Source organism: Elgaria multicarinata, chromosome 19 (assembly GCF_023053635.1).
Source record: "Elgaria multicarinata webbii isolate HBS135686 ecotype San Diego chromosome 19, rElgMul1.1.pri, whole genome shotgun sequence".
Lineage (NCBI taxonomy): Eukaryota > Metazoa > Chordata > Lepidosauria > Squamata > Anguidae > Elgaria > Elgaria multicarinata.
In genome coordinates, this window is record NC_086189.1 from 10,365,080 (window position 1) to 10,392,831 (window position 27,752).

Genomic DNA, 27,752 nt, shown 5'->3' on the forward strand with positions numbered 1-27,752 from the left:
ACTATTCCTGACCCCTGGAAAGACCTCGACTATTCTTCAGCACGGTCCTGAATCGAGTATCGTTTACCTTGGCTTCCGACGGATACTTTTGGCATATTGACCTTGGGCTGTTTAATGACGATTTTAACTGCTGCGTATCACACAACTCATGCGACGGTGAACGCTTGGAATTTTCAAGGTTGATAGGAACAACCATCCCACAGGGCTTTAACAGGAGCTTATGGGATCTTGGGAAGTTTGTGTAGCTGTTCAGCATTTGTGTACATGTTTTGGATCTTAGTGGAAGCTGATGAGCATCAGTGCTCTCCTAAGTCAGAATCATAACAAGCTTTCAATTGGTGCAGCAAAGCCAACTTGTGATACAAGTGTGGTGAGTCTGCATCTATCTGAGAAAGGTTTCTTTTTAATTATTAGATTTCTTTTTAGTTATTGGCCTTGCTGAGAATCCTGGCTTACTGAAAAGGAGCAAGCTTGCTGGTGCACACTCTTTGATCGCTCCCACTTCTCCTGACAGTGGGAGTGATTGAAGAAACCAAGGCCATAGCTAGACCTAAAGTTTATCCTTGGATCGTCCAGGGGTCAAACCTGTTCATCTAGGTGACACACAGGGGATCCAGTGCTCAGGCAGGGGCGAACCCTGGATGATCCCAGGATAAACCTTAGGTCTAGCTGTGGCCCAAGGCCCTTTCTACACCTAAGGATTATCCCAGGAAAATGGAGGGATTGTCCCTGCCTGCTCCCGAAATCCCCTATGTGTCATTTGGATGCACAGGGATGATCCCGGGGGAAAAGGCAGGTGTAGAAACGGCCCAAGGAAGCTCCATCTGTGGTTTGTTACTGTTAAGTTTGAACAGGGATCTCTGGCTTGTAGCTCTCCTGATAATCCAGAATCCTAGGAATGTGGCCATTGTTGTCCTCCGTTCCAGCTACCGCAGGAACTGCATTTTGTGGATGGATGAATGACTTCAGGGATGAGTGAGCCGTGTTCCTTCTCCATCTGACTTTTCTAACCTTCCACTCCCTTATTGTCTCCTCCGACCTTGTAGCTGCAGAGGTGACACAAGAAACGGTGGAGTCCCTGATGCAGAAGTTCAAGGAGAGTTTCCGGACCAATACACCCATCGAAATCGGGCAGTTGCAGCCGGCATTACGCAGCTCCTCGGTTGGGAGGCGAAAACGCAGGAACCGACCCCGAGGTAACGTGCCCCCTTTTTTGGAATATCAACTCACTCCCCGCCCCCAGCCACATCGACTACCACCACTCATTCCATCAAGTGATGGGAGTACTTTAAAGGCTGAGGAATGCTCCCATCAACTTCGTATGACATCTACACACATCACATTTTACCTCTTGGTTGTTGAAAGGGAAGTGCACTCAAACCTATGAGACACTGTGTCCCAAATCTAGAACATGGGTTTGGTGGTCATAGAATCATAGAATAGCAGAGTTGGAAGGGGCCTGCAAAGCCATCGAGTCCAACCCCCTGCTCAATTCAGGAATCCACCCTAAAGCATCCCTGACAGATGGTTGTCCAGCTGCCTCTTGAAGGCCTCTAGTGTGGGAGAGCCCACAACCTCCCTAGGTAACTTGTTCCATTGTACTGCTCTAACAGTCAGGAAGTTTTTCCTGATGTCCAGCTGGAATCTGGCTTCCTTCAACTTGAGCCCGTTATTCTGTGTCCTGCACTCTGGGAGGATCGAGAAGAGATCCTGGCCCTCCTCTGTGTGACAACCTTTCAAGTATTTCATAGAATCATAGAATAGCAGAGTTGGAAGGGGCTTCTAAGGCCATCGAGTCCAACCCCCTGCTCAATGCAGGAATCCACCCTAAAGCATCCCTGACAGATGGTTGTCCAGCTGCCTCTTGAATGACTCTAGTGTGGGAGAGCTCACAATGGCTCTCCCACACTACACTGTGGCTTCAGCTGTCGGGTGGTACAAAAATGTAATAAATAATAATACGCCCCCAGTTTAAAAATTGGAGGGCCACTTCACTCTCATTCTCAAAAGGATTCCTACATTTTCTCGATCAAGTCCTTTGACACTAGATAAGTGGAATCCTTGCTACTGTAAGTCACCTAATGTTGATTTCTTGTGTCCCAACCATCCTTTTGTTCAGCGTGAACTCGAGTGTTAGCTGTGTTTTCTGAGCAATAGCGGTTCTTTCGTTATTCCGCCACACTTTTCAGATCTAAAGCAGGTTTTATCAAGGAATCCACGTGTGTTTGTACTCCGTTATCCTCTTGGAAGGATGTTGTCGGGTGTGAGAATTGGCACTGCACAGGGGTGTCAGTACTCAGGCGCACATTAAAACATACTCATTCGTCCATCTAGTTCAGTATTGTCAAAACTGAGTGGCCGCTGTTCTCTGTGGTTGTAAAAAAGGAGGACTTTCCCAGTCCTACTTATCATAGAATCATAGAATAGCAGAGTTGGAAGGGGTCTATAAGGCCATTAAGTCCAACCCCCTGCTCAATGCAAGAATCCACCTTAAAGCATCCCTGACATATGGTTGTCCTGCTGCCTCTTGAAGTCCTCTAGTGTGGGAGAGCCCACCACCTCCCTAGGTAACTGATTCCATTGTCGTACTGCTCTAACAGTCAGGAAGTTTTTCCTGATGTCCAGCCGGAATCTGGCTTCCTGTAACTTTAGCCCATTATTCTGTGTCCTGCACTCTGGGAGGATCGAGAAGAGATCTTGGCCCTACTTGGAGATGCTGGGGGTTGAACCGGGGACCGTCCCCTTGCAAAGTATTACCCTTGAAGGCACACTCCAACTCTTCTCGCTCCTCACTAATATGCATCAGCAATGAGCAATAAATAAACAAACCGAAATTCAGAGGCAGTTGGAAACCTTTCGGCGTGAGGTGGACGGAGTGTGATACATACAAAAGTCATTAGCATTGGTTTACAGAGTTTCTGTGGTTTAGTCGCGTCTGAAATCTCCTAAACTTGTATACTATGTTCCATACCGCCAAACTTGTTGAAAACCGGTTTATTTGCCACTTATGAAAGCGTTGGCGTTTCACTGGGATCCTTTGCTGCACTGGAATCCTTGGGTTGAAAGCTCCATCCGACGAGCGTTTTATTCCACGCTCATTACTGGGCACTCACGGAGTTTGCTCGGGCCCCTCCCATGACATCGTCTGCCTCCCGCGTGCCTTCCACCCCTTCTGGCCCACCTTTCGCGACAACACCCCCCCCCTGGTTAAGTCTGATGTATTTTTAAACACGGTATTGCTGCTCTCTCTTGCTGTGTGCAGGAAAAGCAGCACCATTAGATCAGCGGACTCAATGGGCCTTGTGCTCGTTGGGTACTTCCTCTTTTGAAAAGAGGAAGTAACTGATGAACGAAAACACGGGCAGAGAAGCGACGGTAGGGAGCGTGTTTCCCCGCGGTGTGATGTACCATATTTCTTCGATTCTAAGATGCCATCGATTCTAAGTCGCACCTCATTTTTAGAGATGTTTATTTGGGGGAAAAGGGCATCCTAGAATCGAATAAATACTTCCCTCACCGCCCAGCCAACCTCCTCCCCCCCCCCGAGCTTTCTTCTAATGGTTGTGTCCTTTTCCCCTCTGTGAGAGAAGAAACCGCCGTTGGCGCAGGAAGAAGGGGGGGCGTTGAAACAAAGAGTAAACAATATTTTCGGGCGGGGAGAAAGAGGAGAGGACGCGATTAAGGAGCTAAAAGGCTTAACTCTCCAGTCCCGTTCTTTACTTGTCTGTGCACCAGGGGACGACGACACACGAGTAAGTCCCATGGAAATCGATGGGACTTACGAATAAATTTGACTAACAAAAAACCAGGCGCTTACCCAACCAGCTCCTCCTCGCTCGCATGGCTCGAGGCTGCTGCAGGAGCTTCCTCTTTTCCTCTTACCGTATTGCTTCGCTTCTAAGACGCCATCGATTCTAAGACGCACTCCATTTTTAGAGCTCTTTATTTCGGGGAAAAAGTGCGTCTTAGAATCGAAGAAATACGGTAGCTCAAACCTTCAGTTGTAAAAAAACCCCCATCTTTCCGGGATGACCTTTCTTACTTTTTCTTTTTCCAATCGGTCTCTTTCCCAAAAGGTGTCTCTTGTGTGGCTTTTCCCTTTCCACCATAGCCATTCCATGCGCTCATCCTGGTTAATAGGTAAAAAGGATATTCTCTCCTTCATTAGCAAGAATCCCTAATTCAGCACCTAAATCCACCCGCCTGGGGCTCTTCCCATCTCGTTACTCCAGTGATCAATGCTGTCATGACTCAGAAGCTGTCCAGTCACCTAGCAGACATGTCATGACTTAATAGGATTTGACTTCCTGCTTCTAATGACATCACCTCTTAACTGTTTCAGCTAACTAAGTTCACCTAACTTTTGGTGTTTAGGATTTCAGCTGGAGACGAATGCCACTGAGAGTACCAGCGATTTCATTTCCCTCCTCACAATTTCCACTTTTGCTCTTTTAGCTTCATCCCATGTACCTGTTTCCCTCGAATTATCCCCTACAGCACTAAGCTGTTGTTGTTGATGATTATGTTGTTAGCTAAATCACACCCTGGGTGGCAGCGTTCCTAAGATCCTTTGCATACCAGGAAAAGGGTATATAATGGGGGAAATGTAAAAAATCATTAAAAAATCAACAGATGAACCAATCCAATTCTTGGTATGCTTAACGCTCGCCTTAATATCTATTACTGTGCCAATTTTGATGACTTTATCTTTAAAACTTACCCAGATTTATGCATTCGTTTAATTTAATTTTTCCAACCCCCTCCTCAGTACAGGAATCCACCCTAACGCATACCTGACAGATGGTTGTCCAGCTGCCTCTTGAAGGCCTCCATGGTCATCCTGACTATGTATGTAACGCCTGGAAGATTATGAGGGACATAGATTAACTTCTCTGTGCGGTGGGATGAAGTTGGGTTCCTTGGCTTAATAGTTTAGGGTAGTGACATGAGGGAAAGCAATAGACATAATTCCATCTTCCTGGGTGAAAACAGACTCCTGAAATTCTCCACTGTGGGTGGGTGGTGAAATTGTGTGTGTGTATACAGATTTACTAAATATTTTCCAGAGGGAGGAGAGATTCAGCAACAGTTTCGTAGGGGTTCAGCTCACCATTAGAAGTGGCAGAGGAATAGCTCCTTTATCTCCCCCACCCCAGTGTGTGTGTGTGTTGGAAATCTGGCAACTGTGTTGGAAATCCAGCCACCATTTTGCATCCTCTTCAATGCCCAAGGCCTAGCTTCCTTCCGGGGCATTGCGTACATGTGTGCGAAATATCAATTAACACAAAACCAACTAAATAAGTTGGATAATATTCAGGAAAAATGCCCCTCTTTTTCGGGGGGGGAAAAAGAAAATTAACGGAAATATTATCAGAAAATCTCTTTTGAGAAATCTCAAGTCCCTTGTACTCCAGTAGTGATTTTGGGAGGACCTTTGTGCTGAAATATTCTCTGCTTCAGCTTGGTTTCATCTTTTGTACAATGGTGATTTGAAGCCGGAGGGAAGAGAAACCTTTCAATCCCTTCACTGCTTGCTGTGTTTTACTTTTATTGGTTTTTAAATTTTATTTTAGTATGTATGTGGGGTTGTTTTTCATTTATTTATGCGCCTGAAATGTGATTCCTCGTCTTTCCCCCTTTTTCTTTCTCATTCCCTGTACATATTTTTTTTTGGTGTCGTACAGGCCTAGAGAAACTTATTTTATTACTACTATTATTATGATAGCTGGGGCCATAAATTATTCACTTAGTGAGGAAAAAAATGTTCCTTCTCTCTAGCTGCTTTAAATGATTTAGTTTATTTTTTTTGTTTCTACATATTCAAACAAGATATTTGCTGTGGCCAGTTTCCACATAGGCTGCCAGCTGTTTGCTGTGACCATCCAGAGGTTTTTGTGGGGGTGGGGGAATGAACCTTCTCCAGAGCTTATCTCCTCAAGGGCAAACAATACACAGTCAGTGGGAAGCCAATATTCTTCCGAGGGGGAGAACGCAGAGAGGTTAACCGATCCTAGAGTACGCTGCAGACTAAAACAGGCGGAGCTAAAAGAAGGCAAGAGAAAGTCTGCCTGGCTTGCATCCCGTCAGAAGCTGCCTCAGAACTAGTCTCTCTGAAGTTAACATGTCTTGAGAAAAGGCTTTCCATTCTTCTTGAAAGGACAATTGTCTCGCTTAGTTTGCATAGTTTTGCCTAGGAGGAAAGTTACTAGAGATTAGACTTTCTTCAGGCGGGAAGGAAAGTTTATTGCTTGAATAAAGCTTTGTGGATTACTTAGCAGGCCTCATTATTGTCTCCCAAGAAGGCGGGAGGTTTTGGAAAACATGACAGGGGGCACATTGCAGAACAAGCGCACGGGTGCTGCTTCCGCTAAAAAGAACACCACAAAAGGGCTCTGTGATGCTGCGGCTTTTTGAGGCCGAAGTGGCTGGTTTGGTGTGCGCCGGCCACAACGTCATCTGTCGCAAAGGACCTGACAACACGCCTAAGCTGCAGTAACCCCCCCTTCCCCATCAAGACCTTCTCTGTAGCGGCCCCCACCCTCTGGAAAACTCTCCCTCGTGGGGTTCGGGAGGTGGAAAATGTAATAACTTTGAAACGCCTCCTAAAAACATGTCTTTTTAAGCAAGCCTTCCCTGGACTGTGATTTATTCTGGTTTGATGTGATTTTGAAATTTTAATCTGGACTTTCTGGTTTTAGTTGTAAACTGCCCAGAGAGCTTAGGCTGTTGGGCAGTATAGATATGCAATAAATATAAATAAAGAAGACAGCCCCTTCTTTAAAAGCAGAAGTGAAAGCTTTCAGTGTCTTCCTTGCGGCTGCACAAAAAGGAGTAAGAAGATAAGAGTGGCATCACTCTTATAAGAAGATAAGAGTGATCAGAGTGAAGGGAAAGGTGGATGATATGGGCATCTGGGCCAGGAGTCTGAGCTGCCACAATGGAACATAAGAACCTAAGAAGAGCCCTGCTGGATCAGACCAAGGGTCCATCTCGTCTGTTCTCACAGTGGCCAAACAGCCATCGGCCAGGGATGAGCAAGCAGGACATGGTGCAACAGCACCCTCCGGCCCATGTTCCCCAGCAACTGGTGCATACAGGCTTACTGCCTCGAATACTGGAGATAGCACACAACCATCAGGGCTGGTAGCCATTGATAGCCTTTGCCTCCAGGAATTTATCCAACCCCCTTTTAAAGCCATCCAGATTGGTGGTTATCACCACATCCTGTGGTAGTGAGTTCCATGACTTCACTATGCGCTGTGTGAAGCAGTCCTTCCTTTTATTTGTCCTAAATATCCCACCAATCAGTTTCATGGGAGGACCCCACTGGGTTCTAATATTTTGAGAGAAGGAGGAAAATGTCTCCCTATCCACATTCTCCATACGATGCATAGTTTTGTTCACTTCTATCCTGTCTCCCCTCAGCCTCCTTTTTTCCAAGCTAAACAATCCCAGTTGATGTGACCTTCCCTCGTAGAGAAAATGCTCCAGCCCCTTGATCATTTTAGTTGCCTTTTTCTGCACTTTTTCCAGCTCTATAATATTCCTTTTTAGGTGTGATGACCAGAACTCTACACAGTACTCTAAGGGGGGATCTACACTACTGCTTTAAAGTGCTTTAAAGCGCTTTATAACAGTATTGACAACTGTTGGGGCCCAGGACACACTGCATATACAGTTTTCAAAACGTTTTCAAAGTGCTTTAAAGCGCTTTAAAAGCAATAGTGTAGATCGCCCCTAAGTGTGGTCGCACCATCAATTTGTATAAGGGCGGTACGATACTGGCTGCCTTTTTCTCAATTCCTTTTCTCATAATGCCTAACATGGAGTTTGCCTTCTTTACAGCAGCCGCACACTGGGTGGACATTTGCATCGAGCTGTCCACCACAATCCTGAGATCTCTTTCTTGTTCGGTCACCGCCAGCTCAGATCCCAGCAGTCTAAGCGAGAGACGACAGCCCAGAGTTTTGGGGGAGAGGGACAAGAAGAAGGGCCTTTTCTTTACAATGCTGCAAAGGGAGAGGATCTATGACTTAGCTATGGCCTGAATATGGGGAACAAAGGCAAGAAGAAACAGATATAAGGCTATGGCTACATGCCTTTTCCACAGGGGTGGATGGTAACCTTGCCAACGGATAAGGGAAGCGTAGCGGGAGAGGAGGGCTTGGAAGGAAAGATGAAACGTTTGGTCTTGGACATACGGAGTTCGATGACGACAAAGCATCCGAGCACTAATATCAGAGAGGCAGTCAGAGATGTAGGGTCAGAGTTAGGGCGATGGTTCAGTGGGCGGGAGAGAGAATGAGTTTGAGAGTTTGGTGCTGTCTGTGTACAGGGGTACTGTATTATTATTATTATTATTATTATTATTATTATTATTATTATTATTATTATTATTTATTTATTTATATAGCACCATCAATGTACATGGTGCTGTACAGATTACACAGTAAATAGCAAGACCCTGCCGCATAGGCTTACAATCTAATAAAGTTGTAGTAAACAATAAGGAGGGAAAGAGAATGCAAACAGGCACAGGGAAGTGTAAACAGGCACCGGGTAGGGTGAAGCTAAACAGTATAGAGTCAGAACAAACTCAATATTTAAAAGCTATAGGGAAAAGAAAAGTTTTTAGCTGAGTTTTAAAAGCTGTGATTGAGTTGGTAGTTCTCAAGTGTTCTGGAAGAGCGTTCCAGGCGTAAGGGGCAGCAGAAGAAAAAGGACGGAGCCGAGTAAGGGAAGTGGAGGTCCTTGGGCAGGCGAGAAGCATGGCATCAGAGGAGCGGAGAGCACGAGCAGGGCAATAGTGTGAGAGGAGAGAGGAGAGATAGGCAGGAGCTAGACCGTGAAAAGCTTTGAAGGTCAACAGGAGAAGTTTATATTGGATTCTGGAGTGAATTGGAAGCCAATGAAGAGATTTCAGAAGTGGAGTGACATGGTCAGAGCGGCGGGCCAAGAAGATGATCTTAGCGGCAGAGTGGTGGAACAGAGACCAGCGGACTGGCTGTTGTGGGATTTAATGAGGACACCCAGGGCTAGTGTGGAGAGAGAGAGAGAGAGGGGGGGGGCATGGCCAGATACTTGAGGAAGAACGTTCATCTCTAGAAACAAAAAAATGATGAGCCAGGTAGAAAAAGAACCATCTGAGGATGGAACCGCAGAGATGTACGGTACAAAGGGAGTCCAGTGGGAGAGATGGATCAGGCGGTGGGAAGGTCAAGACATTGGAGGGCTGAATGGAGGCAGCGGGGATTTTGCAGCGATGAGGTTATCAGTGATTTTTGTGAGGGCAGCTTCAGAGGTGGAAGGCCCGTTGAACCGGGTCAAGAACAGAGTTGGAGGGAAATCATTACAGACGGGATAGATGTTTTTAATATATTTCAGGCCTGTGCTATGCTGCCTCGTGTTGTGTTTTATTCTTTTAGCTGATGTTCACATTTGTTTTTGGGTGGATTAAAAAAATCAGTAAATAAATAGATAAGCAAAGGGCGCAGGAGGAAGCAGCCCACTCCAGGAGTTTGGAGGTGAAGGGTAGTTGGGGAGGGAGAGATAATCCCCTCCTGAGAATAATGGAGGCAGTGACATGTTTTGATTGATCTTCACAATACAGAGTTATTTGTCTGTTCTGAGTGCTAGTGGCTTTCCAGGGTCTTAGGTAAGGGGACCCTATGAAAAGGAAGACCGGGCTCCTGTCTCTTTAACAGCTGCATAGAAAAGGGAATTTCAGCAGGTGTCCTTTGTATATATGGGGAACCTGGTGAAATTCCCTCTTCATCACAGCAGTTAAAGCTGCAGAAGCTATACTAGAGTGACCAGATTTAAAAGAGGGCAGCTTTAACTGATGTGATGAATTTCAACAGGTTCCCCATATATACAAATGACACCTGTTGAAATTCCCTTTTTGCTACAACTGTTAAAGATACAGGAGCCCTGTCCTCCTTTTCATATAGTCACCCTATCTAAGGTAGGAGAGTTTTCACCATGCCCTAGCCGCTCCTTTTATCTGGAGTTGCGTAGGAGTGAATCCGAGACCTTCTGCCTGGAAAACCTGTTTTCTGTCCATGAGCTACGGTCCTTTCACTTGATGCTGACCACCTGTTTGCTGTTGGACAACTGAACTCCTTTTAAAGGCATTTTCCATCGAGGAGGAGGAATTAGTAGTTATGTGCCATCAAGTTGGCTTCGACTTATGGCGACCCTATGAATCAACAACCTCCAGCCACACCTGTTGTAAACTACCCTATTCAGATCTTGCAACTTCGGCCTCATCTACACCAAGCAGGATATTGCACTATGAAAGCGGTATATAACATGTAGGAGCCACACTACTGCTTTGTCGTGGTAGTGAAGTGCACTGACAACTTTTGGGGCCCATTGATACATGCCATATACTGCTTTCATACCGCTTTCATACTGCTATATCCTGCTTGGTGTGGCTCCTGCCTTTTATATATCACTTTCATAGCGCTATATCCTGCCTGGTGTAGATTAGGCCTTCATGTCCATATCCTCTTTTACGGAGTCAACTAAAATGATTAAGGGGCTGGAGCATCTCCCCTAGGAGGGAAGATTACATCAGCTGGGATTGTTTAGCTTGGAGAAGAGGAGGCTGAGGGGAGTCATGATAGAGTTGTACAAAATTATACATGGTATGGAGAATGTGGATGGGCAGACATTTTTCTCTCTCCCTCAAAATACTAGAACCCGGGTTCATCCCATGAAGCTGACTGGGGAGAAATTCAGGACAAATAAAAGGAAGTACTTCTTCACTCAGGGCATAGTTAAATTATGGAATTCACTACCATAATTGGATGGCTTTAAAAGGGGGGTGGATAAATTCCTGGAGGAGAAGGCTATCCATGGCTACTAGCCCTGATGGTTGTGTGCACCAGATGCTGGGGAACATGGGTGGGAGGGTGCTGTTGCACCATGTCCTGCTTATTCATCCCTGGCCGATGGCTGGTTGGCCACTGTGTGAACAGAGTGCTGGACTAGATGGACCCTTGGTCTGATCCAGCAGGGCACGTCTTATGTTCTTAAGTTCCTCTTTTCCTTCTACGTTTTGTTTTTCCTAGCATTCTTGTCTTTTCAAATGAGTCATTGAAATCCACAATAAATCTGTTAGTCTTTAAGGTGCCACGAAACCCCCTCTCTTTCCCCCCGTTTCCCTGCCAAGGGCTATCTTTAAAATCACCGCCTTCCTTGCCCATGTGTTCTTGAATGCTGTTTCATTTCCAGCTTTCTCCTCCACTTGTGCTTCAGCGCCTCTCCCATTTGGAATGTTCTCTTTTTCACGGCTCATGGTTAATTGCCCCTCTGTTGCGCTAGCGATTGGAACGGCATTGAACATTAAGGTTAAATGATGATATCACGACTTAGTATGTTTGCATTTTACATCCAATTGAAAACACAAGCCCTCCGCCTCATTAATCCTTCACAATCCCATTTTTTCTTCTTTTTTTTACTCTTCCTAAATGAAATCGTCCGTTTGGGATGCATTAATTGTCTCCTAACAGCCGCGTGACAGTTACGCCAACGGAGTTTGCATCCAGCGTTGATTCTGAGTAGTGACAACCTGCCTTTGACGGATGCGTGCGTAATTATGTTTACAATTCTACTTAATTAATGCTCAAACCCCTCCGAATCTTGGTCCCCTTGTGGGAATTGGCAGTCGGTCAGAAATTTAAATTAAAAATATCTTTCAGTTAGAAAAAGGATGTGAACAGCTCAGAGCGGTGCGAAGATCTTCAGAAAGACATGCAGAACTTTCTAACTCATCGTTTATTTGATATATGGCTAGCCAGGGTTTGTTTGGGAGACAAACAAACAAACCATGGTTTATTTTCTCAATCCCTGGGTTGTTTAATTCCCGCTTCTTTTGCTGACCCCCTACTGTATTCCAAATGCTTTTGCAGTGTTATAGTACTGGCATGTAGAATGACTTTGTTGTTGTTGTTTTAACCACTCTTGCCTGCTGCTTGAATCCATGACTAACCGACAGTTCTGGATTCACATGTAATGACAGACTCTTGGTTTAAACAAACCAGAGCTCACAACCCAACAATAAACCATGGTTCTCTTTTGGGGTTGTTTGTGGTTAACAAACCATGGTTTGTTAGTTTGGCCGGGTTTGTATAACATGGAAATGAACAATCCATGCATTAAGTAACCCATGGGTTAATATTATCTACAAACTGGGTCCTGGAAGGGATCTACACTAGTATATGAAACATTGTTTTTACAGTCATTGAACGTTTTGTTTTTGAACGATTTAAAACGTAGCAGTTTTTAAAACGTTACTTACTTTTCTCTTTCCATGGGAATGCATTCCTTTTGGCCACACTAAGAAAATAAATCTGTTATATTTCCCCTTCTGCCCATTTCCCCTCCCACTTCCTCTTCTCTCCGAGACTATCCTCCACCTACAAACAATCCAGCAAGCAGCCTCCCAAAAGTGAAACTGGAAGTGTCTGCAAAAAAGAGGCTTGAAAGGGGGGGGGGGAAACGGCTCCAACTTCGGGCATGGAAATTACATAAACACGCCCCCCAGGAATGCGATTGGCTAGTTAAGAACTACAGGAAACCCAGATTCCAGCTGGACATCAGGAAAAACTTCCTGACTGTTAGAGCAGTATGACAATGGAATCACTTACCTAAGAAGGTTGTGGGCTCTCCCACACTAGAGGCATTCAAGAGGCAGCTGGACAACCATCTGTCAGGGATGCTTTAGGGTGGATTCCTGCATTGAGCAGGGGGTTGGACTCGATGGCCTTGTAGGCCCCTTCCAACTCTACTATTCTATGATTCTATGATTCATTTAATACGATGAAATCGGCCATGTCATACCAAATAGAACGACTTATTTCAGAGAAGTTCAAAATAAAAACCGGAGAACAGACAACAATAAAACATCACAAACTGTACATCATGTGGCGAAATACTACCAAACGCACACTTAAAAACGGTAAGACGCGTTCTAACTTGACTAGGGTAGATCCCCTCACAGTGAACATTCTCTTCTCCCTTAACTGCATTTAAAATGTTGCCGATTGCTTTCATGATGTTGAGCTGTTCCTAAGAGCTGTGGGAATAGTTTATTCCCCTCACCTTAAGAATATCTAAAAATAAAATAGGGACCCTGAAGAAAGAAAGAAAAAAGAAAAGAAATCCCTGCTGTTCTGCAAAGTTATCTGAGTTTATTTTGTTTTCCTGTTGCCTTCCTTCAAAAAAATAGAGTCTCTTTTTTAGGTAGAGCATACAGTGCTTAATAAATAAAGGAGACAGCAGGATAACAAGTAAAAAGGTCAGAGTACGGTACATTTTTGAGAGATTCTTGGAACCGTAGAATCATAGAATCGTAGAGTTGGAAGGGGCCTACAAGGCCATCGAGTCCAACAAACTGCTCAATGCAGGAATCCACCTTAAAGCATCCTTGACAGATGGTTGTCCAGCTGCCTCTTGAAGGCCTCTAGTGTGGGAGAGCCCACAACCTCCCTGGGCCATTGGTTCCATTGTTGTACTGCTCTAACAGTCAGGAAGTTTTTCCTGATGTCCAGCCAGAATCTGGCTTCCAGACCCCTGATAGAAACATAGACTCATAGAATAGTAGAGTTGGAAGGGGCCTACAAAGCCATCGAGTCCAACCACCTGCTCAATGCAGGAATCCACCCTAAAGCATCCCTGACAGATGGTTGCCCAGCTGCCTCTTGAAGGCCTCTAGTGTGGGAGAGCCCACAACCTCCCTGGGTCATTGGTTCCATTGTCGTACTGCTCTAACAGTCAGGAAGTTTTTCCTGATGTGCAGCCAGTATCATTGCCATCTATTGTCACTTGTGCATGTGTGCAAAACAGAAATCTGGGCTTAAGAAAGGGTCTATTTGATTAAATTAATCTTATATTCTAATGCTAATCCCTGTGTATACAAATCAGCATGAACCACACACTCCACAGGGTGGTATCAGCAGGTTTGGGGAAGCCCACAGTTTGTAGAAATACCCAAAAACAAGCACAGGAAAACCCTAAGGGTGTAAACGCAAACAAACAAACTCAAAACAACCTAATGAGTGAGCATGCTCCATGGGATGGAATGCTGGCTATATTTGCATGGCAGCAGGAGGAGCTGGAAAATGAAATGGAGTATCCTGAAAGTGGCCCTTGTATGGCTGGAACTCTGAACAGGAACATCCGACACTGCAACATTTTGTTGCAGCTTCCTCTTGTTATTTTTTTTTAAAAAAATTATTTTAAACCATCTGACATCTATTATATAAAGGCACTGTTTCAAAATCCTCGCAGGCATTTGACAGAATTCAATCATGATATAGCGCCGGAGTTTGATATTTGCGTTTGATCGGAATCGGGTGGTGCCCACAAATGTTGACTGTTCTGTATCTGCTTCTCCCGATGGAATATTTGCAATCTGTCCAGTAAGCAAGGGATTGACTTTGCCTACATTTTTGTAGCAAAGTTCTGCATAGTTCGATTGCTTCTGCTATTGCTTATATTTGCTGGCGTCGCCCAAACATTGGCTGTGGCATTATCAACCTGTTAACTCTGGTTACCTATTTGGCTTGTTTAATTGTGGTAGTTGATGGTTACTTTATCAGTCCCTCTCCATCCCACAAATCTGTATCTTCATTCTGAAGGCGCAATGTAATAACTAAAAGTAGTAGTATTGGTTATATTTGCTTTCAAGTTGACTTCAGCTTATGGCAACCCTATAAATCAGTGACCTCCAGTTGCATCTCTTGTTAACTACCCTATTCAGATCTTGTAACTTTATGTAGAGTGACCATATTTTGGAAACCAAAAAGGAGGACAACATGGTCACCCCCAAGGGGGCGTGCCCACCCGAACATATGTCTGATTTTACAGCACACATTTAAGACAAATCTGTTCTACATAACATCTTAATGTTAAAATCACTGAAATAAAGAACAAGTGAGAGATTCAATGTATCTGAAATTAACTTCACTCACTCCTACTTTTGTAGGTTTTGCTGTACTTTGAAGCTTTTGCTATACTCTGTGTTACATTCTCCCCTTCCCTCAAATATCTTTTCTGACTGTATCTTCACTCTTTGCAAGCTGCTGTTGTTGTTAACAGGGTTTGCTACTGCTCCCAGATCTGTTTCAAATTTGGTACAGCTAAAGCTCTACCTAAAAGCTTTCATGGTGCCAACTTTCAGCTCTTTATCTTTAAAAATGACAGTTTAAAAAAATAATAATTTTAAAACCTCATTTTTTAAAAAAATTCCTAAAAAATCAATGGATGAACAGATCTGTTTCAAATTTGGTGTGCCTAAAGCTCTACCTAAATCCTATCATGGTACAAAGTTTCATCTCTTTAACTTTAAAAATGACAATTTTAAAAATAATAATTTTAAAACCTCAATTTTTAAAAAATTCTTAAAAAATCAATGGATGAACGGATCTGTTTCAGATTTGGTGTGGCTAAAGCTCTACCTAAATCCTTTCATGGTGCAAAGTTTCATCTCTTTATCTTTAAAAATTATGATTTAAAAAATAATAATTTTAAAACTTCAATTTTTTTAAAAAAATCTAAAAAATCAATGGATGAACGGATCTGTTTCAAATTTGGTATGACTAAAGCCCTTCCTAAGAGCTACCATCGTGCCAAGTTTCATGTCTTTATCTTAAAAAAATTACGGAGTAATAAGCATTTTTGTTAATTCCCATTAGAACTGCTCTTTGAAAATAATAATAATCCAGATTTCCCCTCCCCTTCTCGGATTTGCCATCAAAAACCCGGACAAATCCGGGTAAATCCGGTCATATGGTCACCCTACTTTATGTCCATATCTTCCTTTGGTCTTCCTCTTTTCCTTCTACCTTCTGCTTTTCCTAGCATTATCGTCTTTTCTAACGAGTCATTTCTTCTCATTAGATGTCCAAAGTAGGACTGTCCCAGTTCCAGCATTTTCGCTTCTAGTGAGAGTTCTGGCTTAATTTGTCCTAGAACCCACATTTGTCATTTTCGTGGTCCACGGTAGCCCCAAAACTCTCCTCCAACACCACATTATTATTATTATTATTTACTGGTATTTATGTATTTATTTATAAAGCACCATCAGTGTACATGGTGCTATACAGAGTAAAACAATAAAATAGCAAAACCCTGCCGCATAGGCTTACATTCTAATAGAATCATAATAAAACAATAAGAATGGGAAGAGAATGCACCAAACAGGCACAGGGGAGAGTAAAACTAACAGTATAAAAGTCAGATCAAAATCAAGTTTTAAAAGCTTTAGAAAAAAGAAAAGTTTTTAGCTGAGCTTTAAAATGAGTTGATTTCAAATGAGTTGATCTTCCTCCTATCTGCTTTTTTCATTGCCCAACTTTTGCATCCATACATGGAGTTCAGAAATACCATGGTCTGAATAATCCTGACTTTGGTTTCCAATGTAACGTCTTTACTTTTAAGGATTTCCCCCAGACCTCTAAAAAAACAAAACAACCAGAAAAATACCTAGTAATTCAAGGGCTGATTCTGTTGTTAGGCTTCGAGAATACAGGCATGTTCTTGGCTTTAGGGCAGTGGTTCCCAAAGTGGGCGGTACCGCCCCCTTGGGGGTGGTGGGATTGCATGGGGGGCGCTAAGAGGCAAGGGGGCGGCAGGGGGGCACTTGAGGTGGTCTTTTCCGAGAAGCGCCTCTCCAGAAGGTCTTAAAACCCAGGGACATTTTTATGGGAGAAGGTAGTTTGGTCCCAGGCCATATAGGGGAAGAATCCACACATGGATTAATACCGTTTAAGAAGAGTCCTTTTAACGGTGAATTGAAATGTTTCAAAAGCACCAAAACGCTAATGAAGAGACATACCCTGCTTGGTGTGCCCCGCCACGCTGGGTGCAAACAGAGGCGTTCACTCTCTTTTCCCTCCCTCCCTCGGCAAGCCTGCGGCGGGTGCTTTGGATTTTGAATAAATATTCAATTAATTGTTACTGTTTTTGAATTTTATTGTTATTATCTTCCTTAGTGGGTCGTTGAAAACTGCTATTCTGAATAATGATTTTTATAGGGTAGGGGGCACTGGGCATGAATTTGTGGAACCAAGAGGGTGGTGACCTGAAAAAGTTTGGGAACCACTGCTTTAGGGGTTTATTCTCAACTTGTATCTGATATGTACTATTTCAGGCTGTCCTCCTCCTCCTCCTCCTCCTCCTCTTCATCAGTGCACACAGAACAGTAGGCATGTCAGAGAGAAGGAGACCCTAGTGTATGCTAGTTTAGACATGCTAGTTTTCTACAAGCAGGGATTGGAGGATGGGCAGAGGAGCATTAAGTTATGTGATCCCCACCCCACTCGCAATCTGAAGAGGTTTAGGCCAGACATAGTCCATGATGTCAAAGGTCCCATGTCTGCTGCCCCAAAATGCATGAAAAGATAGCTTTAAAAGTCATTTGGTGCCTCCTTCTGGATCAGTCATTTAAAACATCTGAACCATTAAATAGGATAGATGTGCTCCTTATTCAGAATTGGAAGCAGCACTAGAAAGATGCCCTGAATAGCAGAGCTGGAGCTAATTTGCACGTTCCTGAATATATTTACAGTGTGCTGTACAATTTTCAGTAATATGGAGGTAACTGGCCATAGCTACTGGACACTTTTCTCCTCGTCTTCGAAATACGTGTAGGCGTGCAATTTAAAAGACATCACACATTTGGTATTCAACTTAGCTCCCTGTATGTGTTTAGCATACATGGCTACCATGCCTTTAACATTTCAGAGGGTTACCCGTGCTAGTCACACACACAAAGGAGACTTGTGGCATCTTAAAGTCTAATAGATCGCCATAAATCTGTTAGCCTTTATGGTGCCACAGGACTATTTTTTAGAATGAGCCTTTAACATTTGTGTGTCCCTGAGGGCTAGAAACCTAAAAAAATAAACAGAAGTCCGCCTCAGGATTCCAAACAAGGAGATTATGGGCCTTATAAAAGGACCACAACACCCACACATGGTTATGCGGGTTCAGGCCACAGTGCATATCTTTTGCCGGTGTTGTTTTAAACAACCACAAAATGCTCACGCTGAAGCCAGAGGGAAATAGCAAAGGGAAAACCCGCTGAAGAGTAGCGGGCAGATTCCAACCCCAGAAGGATAAAGCTGTTAGGTGGATAAGAGCTGGGGCTGAATTATGGTGTTTATCTTGACTGCCAAAGGTAAATAAAAAGGTTAAATGAGCTCCTTTCGCTTTTTAAATAAATAAGTGATTAATAGATCATTCTGCAGAGGGGGGGATAATTTACTACCGGTCGGGGCTGTGCTGCTTAATGCGTTTCTGAGACCTCTGCTGTGCTGTATTTCACGAAAAGCGTCCACTTTGGAGAATGTGTGTGTGTGTGTGTGTGTGTTTGTGCGTGCGTGCTGGGGGATGCAGGGAGTGACGAGGGGGGGGCTGACCCCCTCCCCCTGCAACCCTCCATACCCTTTGCTGATCTTTTTTGTTTTCAAACAGAGATGAAAAAGTGGCTTCTGGACTTCTCAAGCGTTTTTCTGTAAAGAAAAGGGACAGGTTTATTGCTACTGGTTGCCTTTCATAGACCTTAAGACCCATAGATTATTATTACTACTGATAGTACTAGTACTTTTCCTTCTCCTCCTTCTCTGTACATGTGTGCGTATAAGTGAGAGAAATCTTCCGACTTAATGCAACACTTTGTGCATTTGTCAAAGTAGGTCCCTGCAGTATGTTAATTAGCCTTTAATTTGGACATACAGAGATGCCTTGTACTGTTTTACTCAGTGAACCATATTGCCTGTTTTCTGTTACTGGGATCTTCTCTCCAAGATCTCAAGCACATTTCTACCTTGAGACCATTGATGGGAGACACCAGGGACAGAATCATAGAACAGTAGAGATGGAAAGGGTCTATAAGGCCATCAAGACCAGCCCCTTGCTCAATGCAGGAATCCACCTTAAAGCATCCCTGACAGATGGTTGTCCAGCTGCACCTTGAAGGATGTTTCTCTAAGAAAGTGGCATGAAAGTGGTATATAAAAGGCAGGAGTCACAGTATTGCTTTACAGTGGTATTGAAGTGCACTGACAACTGTTGGGGCCCATTGATGCATACCATATACCACTTTCATAGTGTTATATGCTGCTTGGTGTAGATATGTCATGGGCCCCAACAGGTGCTGGTTTTAACCTATAAAGCCCTACATGGCTTGGGACCACAATACCTGACGGAACGCCTCTCCCGACATGAACCTACCTGTACACTGCGCTCAACATCTCAGGTCCTCCTCCGAGTGCCTACTCCGAGGGATGCTCGGAGGATGGCAACAAGGGAGAGGGGCTTTTCAGTGGTGGCCCCCCAATTATGGAATGATCTCCCTAATGAGGCTCGCCTGGCACCAACACTGTTATCTTTTCGGCGCCAGGTCAAGACTTTCCTCTTCTCCCAGGCATGTAACAGCATTTAACAACATATGCTAAGTTTGTTTTTAAAGGACCCCAGAACTTTCGTTGTTTAAATGGATACTGTTGTTTTATACTGTTGTTTTTATACTTTTGATGTTTTTAAATTTTGTATACTTTTTTAATGCTCACTGTTTTTAACTTTTGTAAACTGCCCAGAGAGCTTCGGCTATGGGGCGGTATATAAATTTAATTAATAAATATTTTTTTTTTAAAAAAAACCATTTAAAGTATAAAACAAACATGATATAAAATACAATATAAAAGCACAACCGGGATAAAATCAGCAGCGGTGTGGAAATAAAAATTAAATAAAAATTTAAAACAGCAAAGTTAAAATTAAATTTATAGACTGTTAAAATGCTGAGAGAATAAAAAGGTCTTCAACTGGCATCTGAAAGAATTTAGTGTAGGCACCAGGCGGACCTCTCTGGGGAGCTCATTCCACAGCCAGGGTGCCACAGCAGAGAAGGCCCTCCTCCTGGTAGCCACCTGCCTCACTTCCTTTGGCAGGGGCTCGCGGAGAAGGACCCCTGAGGATGACCTTAGGGTCCGGGCAGGTACATATGGGAGGAGGCGTTCCTGCAGATATTTATTTATTTATTTATTTATTTATTACATTTCTATACCGCCCAATAGCCGGAGCTCTCTGGGCGGTTCACAAAAATTAAAACCATTCATAATATAAAACAACAGTATAAAACCATAATATAAAATACAATAAAAAAGCTCAACCAGATAAAAACAGCAGCAATGCAAAATTACAAAGTTAAAACACCATGTTAAAATGTATTTATAGATTGTTAAAATGTTGGGAGAATAAAAAGGTCTTCACCTGGCGTCTAAAAGCATATAATGTAGGTGCCAAGCGAACCTCCTTAGGGATCTCATTCCACAGCCGGGGTGCCACAGCAGAGAAGGCCCTCCTCCTGGTAGCCACCTGCCTCACTTCCTTTAGCAGGGGCTCGCGGAGAAGGATAGCCTGGCCCCAAGCCGTTTCGGGCTTTAAATGTTAATAACAGTACTTTGAATCGGGCCCGGACCTGGACTGACAGCCAATGAAGTTGTAAAAAGACTGGCGTGATGTGGTGTCGTCGGCCACGTCATGTGATGGCTGCTTATGTCTCAGCTTTGACACACTTTGCCATAATTTTGTCTAACCCACCCTGTTGGGAAGCCATCTGAGCCAGTGGCCATCACCTCAAGCTGTGGGCTGTGGCCCTCCAAATCCATTGACCATGCTGGCTGGTACGGATGTGAGGCTTAAGGGCCATAGATGCCTCTCCCATGCCATAAATGAACACGGTTGTTGTATAGGCACTTTCTTTGGGCACGTTCTTACAGGGCTGTTTATTCCTTTAAAGCTCAGCTCTGCACTTGGGCAGTTTGCTGGATTGGTGCCTCTGCGTGAAGAGGGCCAAGGGTGTGTGTGTGTGATGGGAAGGTCCCCTCCAGATCTGCTGCTTCCTTGGAAATTGGAACTGGGCCCTTTGGGGGCTGTGGCTAAGCGCTGAGTGGATTAACATGCTTGTAAATCAGCAAACAGGATTAGAGAGGAGGCACCTTGATTGAGATGTGCCTGTGGTGGAAACTATGGTAACAGCTGCAAGTTTTTGTTCCCATCATACTCTTGGCGATACAGGGAGAAGTGCTATGAGTGCTTTCGTGTGCTCGCGTTGTCTTGCATCATACCATTATTTCCCACTATTTGGACAAGGTTGCCTTTCCCCCCATCCATCTGCTCAAACGCTCAGGTTTTGACGCTCATTCTTCTTCTTCTTCTTCTTCTTCTTCTTCTTCTTCTTCTTCTTCTTCTTCTTCTTCTTCTTCTTCTTCTTCTTTATTTATATAGCACCATCAATGTACATGGTGCTGTACAGAGTAAAACAGTAAATAGCGAGACCCTGCCGCATAGGCTTACATCTAATAAAACCATAATAAAACAATAAGGAGGGGAAGAGTAGGGTAAACAGGGTAGGGTAAACAGGCACTGGGTAGGGTAAAACTAACAGTATAAAGTCAGAACAAAATCAAGTTCTAAAAGCTTTAGGAAAAAGAAAAGTTTTGAGCTGAGCTTTAAAAACTGCGATTGAACTTGTAGTTCGCAAATGTTCTGGAAGAGCGTCCCAGGCGTAAGGGGCAGCGGAAGAAAATGGACGAAGCCGAGCAAGGGAAGTAGAGACCCTTGGGCAGGCGAGAAACATGGCATCAGAGGAGCGAAGAGCACGAGCGGGGCAATAGTGTGAGATGAGAGAGGAGAGATAGGAAGGAGCTAGACAGTGAAAAGCTTTGTAGGTCAACAGGAGAAGTTTATATTGGATTCTGAAGTGAATTGGAAGCCAATGAAGAGATTTCAGAAGTGGAGTTACATTGTCATGTTTTAAGTCATAATTCCTTGTGAGATCTTGGCCCCAAAGGGCATGGTGATGAAGAAGCCACATATTGGTTGCAAAGTAGATTGCTTTCAATTACCCATCACACACATTTTACCGGCATGGTGCCATGGTTATTCTGTTGGACCGGGTCTGAGGAGATGCAGGGCATGTCTACATGAGACGATATCCTGGGGATCGTCCCTGTGCGTCCACATGACGCACAGGGGATCCCGGGAGCAAAGAGGGAAGATGCCTGCATTTCCCTGGGATATTGCCCTACACTTTTTTCCTGTGGTCCTGGGATGATCCCAAGACTACAGGACATGTGCACGGCCATCCTGGTTTGTCCTGGCTCCTCGCGAGTAAACGTGAGGAGCAGGGAACCGGGCATGGAGCTATTCAGGAGCTCTGAGCCCACCGGGGGTTTGGTGGGGGGAGCAGGATGATGATGATGATGATGATGATGATGATTATTATTATTATTATTATTATTATTATTATTATTAAAAAGTGTGCAATGGAGCTCTCGTGCGCTCATTTCCAGTAAAAAAATAACACCAAAAAAACAAAGAGAAGTGAAGATTGAGGGGAGACATGATAGCACTCTTCAAATACTTGAAAGGTTGTCACACAGAGGAGGGCCAGGATCTCTTCTTGATCCTCCCAGAGTGCAGGACACGGAATAATGGGCTCAAGTTAAAGGAAGCCAGATTCCAGCTGGACATCAGGAAAAACTTCCTGACTGTTAGAGCAGTACGAAAATGGAATCAGTTACCCAGGAAGGTTGTGGGCTCTCCCACACTAGAGGTAGCTGGACAACCACCTGTCAGGGATGCTTTAAGGTGGATTCCTGCATTGAGCAGGGGGTTGGACTCGATGGCCTTATAGGCCCCTTCCAACTTTACTGTTCTATGATTCTAAGTGCATTTCTTTTAACTAGGGTGACCATATGACCGGATTTGCCCGGATTTGTCTGGGTTTTGATGGCAAATCCGGGAGGGGGAGGGGAAATCCGGATTATTATTATTTTCAAAGAGCAGCTCTAATGGGAATTAACAAAAATGCTTATAACTCTGTCATTTTTTAAGATAAAGACATGACACTTGGCACAATGGTAGCTCTTAGGAAGGGCTTTAGTCATACCAAATTTGAAACAGATCCGTTCATCCATTGATTTTTTAGTAATTTTTTAAAAATTGAGGTTTTAAAATTATTATTTTTAAAATCATCATTTTTAAAGATAATGAGATGAAACTTTGCACCATGAAAGGATTTAGGTAGAGATTTAGCCACACCAAATTTGAAACAGATCTGTTCATCCATTGATTTTTTAGGAATTTTTTAAAAATTGAGGTTTTAAAATTATTATTTTTAAAATCATCATTTTTAAAGATAAAGAGATGAAACTTTGTACCATGATAGGATTTAGGTAGAGCTTTAGCCACACCAAATTTGAAACAGATCTGTTCATCCATTGATTTTTTAGGATGTTTTTTTAAAAAATGAGGTTTTAAAATTATTATTTTTTAAACTGTCATTTTTAAAGATAAAGAGCTGAAAGTTGGCACCATGATAGCTTTTAGGTAGAGCTTTAGCCATACCAAATTTGAAACAGATCTGGGGCCAGTAGCAAACCCTGTTAACAACAACAGCAGCTTGCAATGAGTGAAGATACAGTCAGAAAAGATATTTGAGGGAAGGGGAGAATGTAACACACAGAGTACAGCAGAAGCTTCAAAGTACAGCAAAACCTACAAAAGTAGGAGTGAGTGAAGTTAATTTCAGATACATTGAATCTCTCACTTGTTCTTTATTTCAGTGATTTTAACATTAAGATGTTATGTAGAACAGATTTGTCTTAAATGTGTGCTGTAAAATCAGACATGTGACCAAGGCTATGTTCGGGTGGGCACGCCCCCTTGGTGCTGGACACGCCCCCTTGGGGGCGACCATGTTGTCCTCCTTTTTGGTTTCCAAAATATGGTCACCCTACTTTTAACACACATGTAACATGTGTATACCTAGGCACTCCCCTGAGCATCTTTAGCAGCTGCACATTGCGAACCATGTGCATGGGGGCAGGCCCACAGAAAGCACATTGCAGGAAGGTGATGCTAAAACAGCGTTCTAAGTAGGCCAGCTGGAAATGACTGGCCCAAAGTCACGCGGTGAGGTTCCTATTGCAGCCACGTACTCAAACTGGGAAAGTCCCTGGGTGACTCAAGTAGCGAGCTTTGGGATCGGGTGTCCAAGTAGCTTGAAGGCAGGTTACAAGGTACCAAGAAGCAATTCAAGGTTTCTGTGTGTCCGCTGTGCTCCTATCTTACTATCCTTTTAGTAATGCATGTTACGTTTTTTGATAGCTCTGTAATTTTTAACCGTATGTAATTTTTATCATGTATAGTATAGCAAAATGTCAAGTTTGTATGTGTTGCAACGATCTGTGGATTGAGCAATAAACATATTGATTGAGGTATCAAGACAGTAAGCAAAAGAGAGAAACTTCGGTTTTGAAAACCTGGGTTAGACACCAGAGAAAGAGAAATTAGGGTTGCTAATAACGGATCAGCAAGGCAGGGGAACGCTGGGTCAATCTTGGAGGTGTGTGACAGAGGAGGGCAGCTGGGCATTGCTGAAACCCTGATCAAAACCTGCACCGGGTGGCTGGATGTCAATTTCAGAGCACAAAGAGGCAATGGCTTTGGGTGGATTCAGTGTGAGGCTGAACAATCTGTACATTAGTAGAGTTTGGGGGATGAATAGGAACCTGCCCTGCTACTGCTGGCTTCTTGACCGAGTTAAGGCTGGCTGATCATTACAAAGGCCAAGTTTCCAACACACAGTTAGGTAGAGGTGCTTAGGAAAAAGAGCCGTAGAGATCACGGATAACCTGAACATCAACTACAGTAAAGACGTGTAGCCTGGCATGTTACCGTCAGGATCCTTTTGCACCTTCTATGCCAGGCAAACTTCAGTACATTCACCTATGGAACCACCTTCAGTGGTATCTGCAGGTTGATCCAAAGACTTGAATAGTGAGACCGCAGTAATCGAGGTGGCTGTCTACACATGGGAAAAGCCCCGCTGTGGCTGTGGATCTGCGCCCCTTCAGTTATTCATAGAATCATAGAATGGTAGCCTTGGAAGAGGCATATAAGGCCATCGAGTCCAACCCCCTGCTCAATGCAGGAATCCACCTTAAAGCGTCCCTGTCCAGCTACCTCTTGAAGGCCTCTAGTGTGGGAGAGCCCACAACCTCCCTAAGTCATTGCTTCCATTGTCGTACTGCTCTAACAGTCAGGATGATTTTCCTGATGTCCAGCTGGAATCTGGCTTCCTGTCACTTGAGCCCGTTATTCCGTGTCCTGCACTCTGGAAGGATCGAGAAGAGATCCTGGCCCTCCTCTGTGTGACAATCTTTCAAGTATTTGAAGAGTTCTCTCATGTCTCCCCTCAATCTTCTCTTCTCCAGGCTAAACATGCCCAGTTCTTTCAGTCTCTCCTCATAGGGCTTTGTTTCCAGACCCCTGATCATCCTGGTTGCCCTCCTCTGAACACGCTCCAGCTTGTCTTCATCCTTCTTGAAGTGTGGAGCCCAGAACTGGACGCAGTACTCAAGTTGAGGGATAACCAGTGCTAAATGTAGAGGAACCAGTACTTCGCGCGATTTGGAACCTATACTTCTATTAACTCAGCCCCAAATAGTACTTGGACTTTTTGCAGCCAAAGGCGCAAGTTCACAGACACCGCGGGGCTTCTCCCGCGATGCTTCAGTTTGAAAAAGTCGGGATTTTCCCTGACTTTTTCAAAGGGAGTGACGTCAACATGGCGCTTGCTCTGTTTAACGTCGCTCTACGGCCAATCCAGATCCAGCCTGGGGGTGGAGCCTGATGGAATGTGACCAGCAATGGGTCGCATTTCACCAGGAACAGGGCAGAGGCGGCACCAAGACACGGGTGGCTGCCTAGAACCCCTGTGCTCCCTTCTCAGCATCAGGATTGCTCGACGCCATTCCGGGAGAGGGAAAACGCAGGGGTTGATGAGGGAGGCGGCCCCTAGATGACTGCAGCCTAAACTTAGGGCATATCTAGACGGTGCGATATCCCAGTGATCGTCCCGGTGCATCCACATGACACACAGGGCATCACAGGAGGAGGGAGGGGTGGTCCCTCCTTTGGCTCAGGATATTTGGATTTTTTCGTGGTCTTGGGATAATCCTGAGACCGTGGAATGTGTGGCCCCCTATCCCGTTTTTGTCCTGACTCCTCGTGTGCCCATCAAGGGTGGGATGGGGGGAATGGGAGGTTTTTTGTTTTGGAAAAAACTTACATCTTCCACAGGAGTGCTCCTGTGCTCTTCTCTGATTCAAAAAAACAAAATGGCGGGCGCAATGTCCTCTTCCTCCCGGGACATTGCATGGTGCGTATAGACGAGGGCGACGATCTTGTGATCATAAAACCGCGAGATCGTCGCCCGCTACCCTCCTCGTCCAGCCACGCCCTTAAGCCTAAACCTATCCTCCTGGCTCCTCAGAAAGAAAAGACAGTCCCATATTTCTTAGTTAGCCAAATAACCATTGCCTCTTTGCAGGAAGCTGAGCACGGATTTCTTCTCTGGCTCGTTCAGCCGCGTTTTGGTCTGCCCCGTCCCCATGTTTTAAAACCCTGTGCAGGTTCTAGGTAATCAGGAAATGCAATATCGCTGTCGCCAGCTCTCTGAAGATGTGCGGCCCGGGTAATTTAACCTGTCAGCACCATCCATCATGGAGACGCAACCGGCAGCCAAACGAAAAGAAAGGGGTGAGGAATGGCAGGCAGCTGTACAGCCGGCTGGGTCCGTTCAGGAGTGGAAACGTACCTCCCATCCCATTCTAACGGGTTTGTGTGTTGGGGGCAGCAGGCCATTAAACCCTCCTTCGGCCATAGAGTTGCCCCGCTTTTAATGGATTAATTAACAGGTGAAAACAGACCCTGGGAGCACCTTAACACAGGTGGTCTTTTGCATCCGCTGAGTGAAGATTGAGTTACTGAGTTCCCTTGACTAAATAATTGTTATAAATCGAATATTCTTCGGCTGGAATATTTCCCGCAAAATGAGATGTAAAGAAAAGTGTCAAAAATGCGGGGGCGCTTTAGCAAGGGGACTGGTTTATTGAGACGTTTAGATAGGGTGACCATATGGAAAGGAGGACCGGGCTCCTGTATCTTTAACAGTTGCATAGAAAAGGGAATTTTAGCAGGTGTCATCTGTATATATGGAGAACCTGGTGAAATTCCCACTTCATCACAACAGTTAAAACTGCAGGAGCTATACTAGAGTGACCAGATTTAAAAGAGGGCAGGGCTCCTGCAGCTTTAACTGTTGGGATGAAGAGGAAATTTCACCAGGTTCTCCATATATACAAATGACACCTGCTGAAATTCCCTTTTCTATGCAAATGTTAAAGACACAGGAGCCCTGTCCTCCTTTTCATATGGTCACCCTACCCTCTCCTTTAATTCACTCCCAAGAGGGCTATGTAGGGTGACCATATGGAAAGGAGGACCGGGCTCCTGTGTCTTTAACAGTTGCATAGAAAAGGGAATTTCAGCAGGTGTCATCTGTATATATGGAGAACCTGGTGAAATTCCCCCTTCATCACAACAGTTAAAGCTGCAGGAGCAATGTTAGAGTTACCAGATTTAAAAGAGGGCAGCTTTAACTGGTGTGATGAAGAGGACATTTCCCCAGGTTCTCCATATATACAAATGACACCTGCTGAAATTCCAATTTCTATGCAAATGTTAAAGATACAGGAGCTCTGTCCTCCTTTTCATATGGTCACCCTACCCTCTCCTTTAATTAACTCCCAAGGGGGCTATGTAGGGTGACCATATGAAAAGGAGGACAGGGCTCCTGTATCTTTAAGAGTTTACTGAGTTTACTTTTA

The 27,752-nt window shown here is 44.3% G+C and overlaps 1 protein-coding gene across 1 annotated transcript in view; it reads left to right on the plus strand.

The window, feature by feature from the left end:
• ASTN2 (astrotactin 2) overlaps window positions 1–27,752 on the plus strand; it is a 732,687-nt gene that overhangs the window by 306,482 nt on the left and 398,453 nt on the right. The window contains exon 5 of the mRNA XM_063144970.1: window positions 1,047–1,196. Coding sequence (XP_063001040.1) covers window positions 1,047–1,196 — 150 coding nt within the window. The remainder of the gene's footprint in view (window positions 1–1,046; window positions 1,197–27,752) is intronic.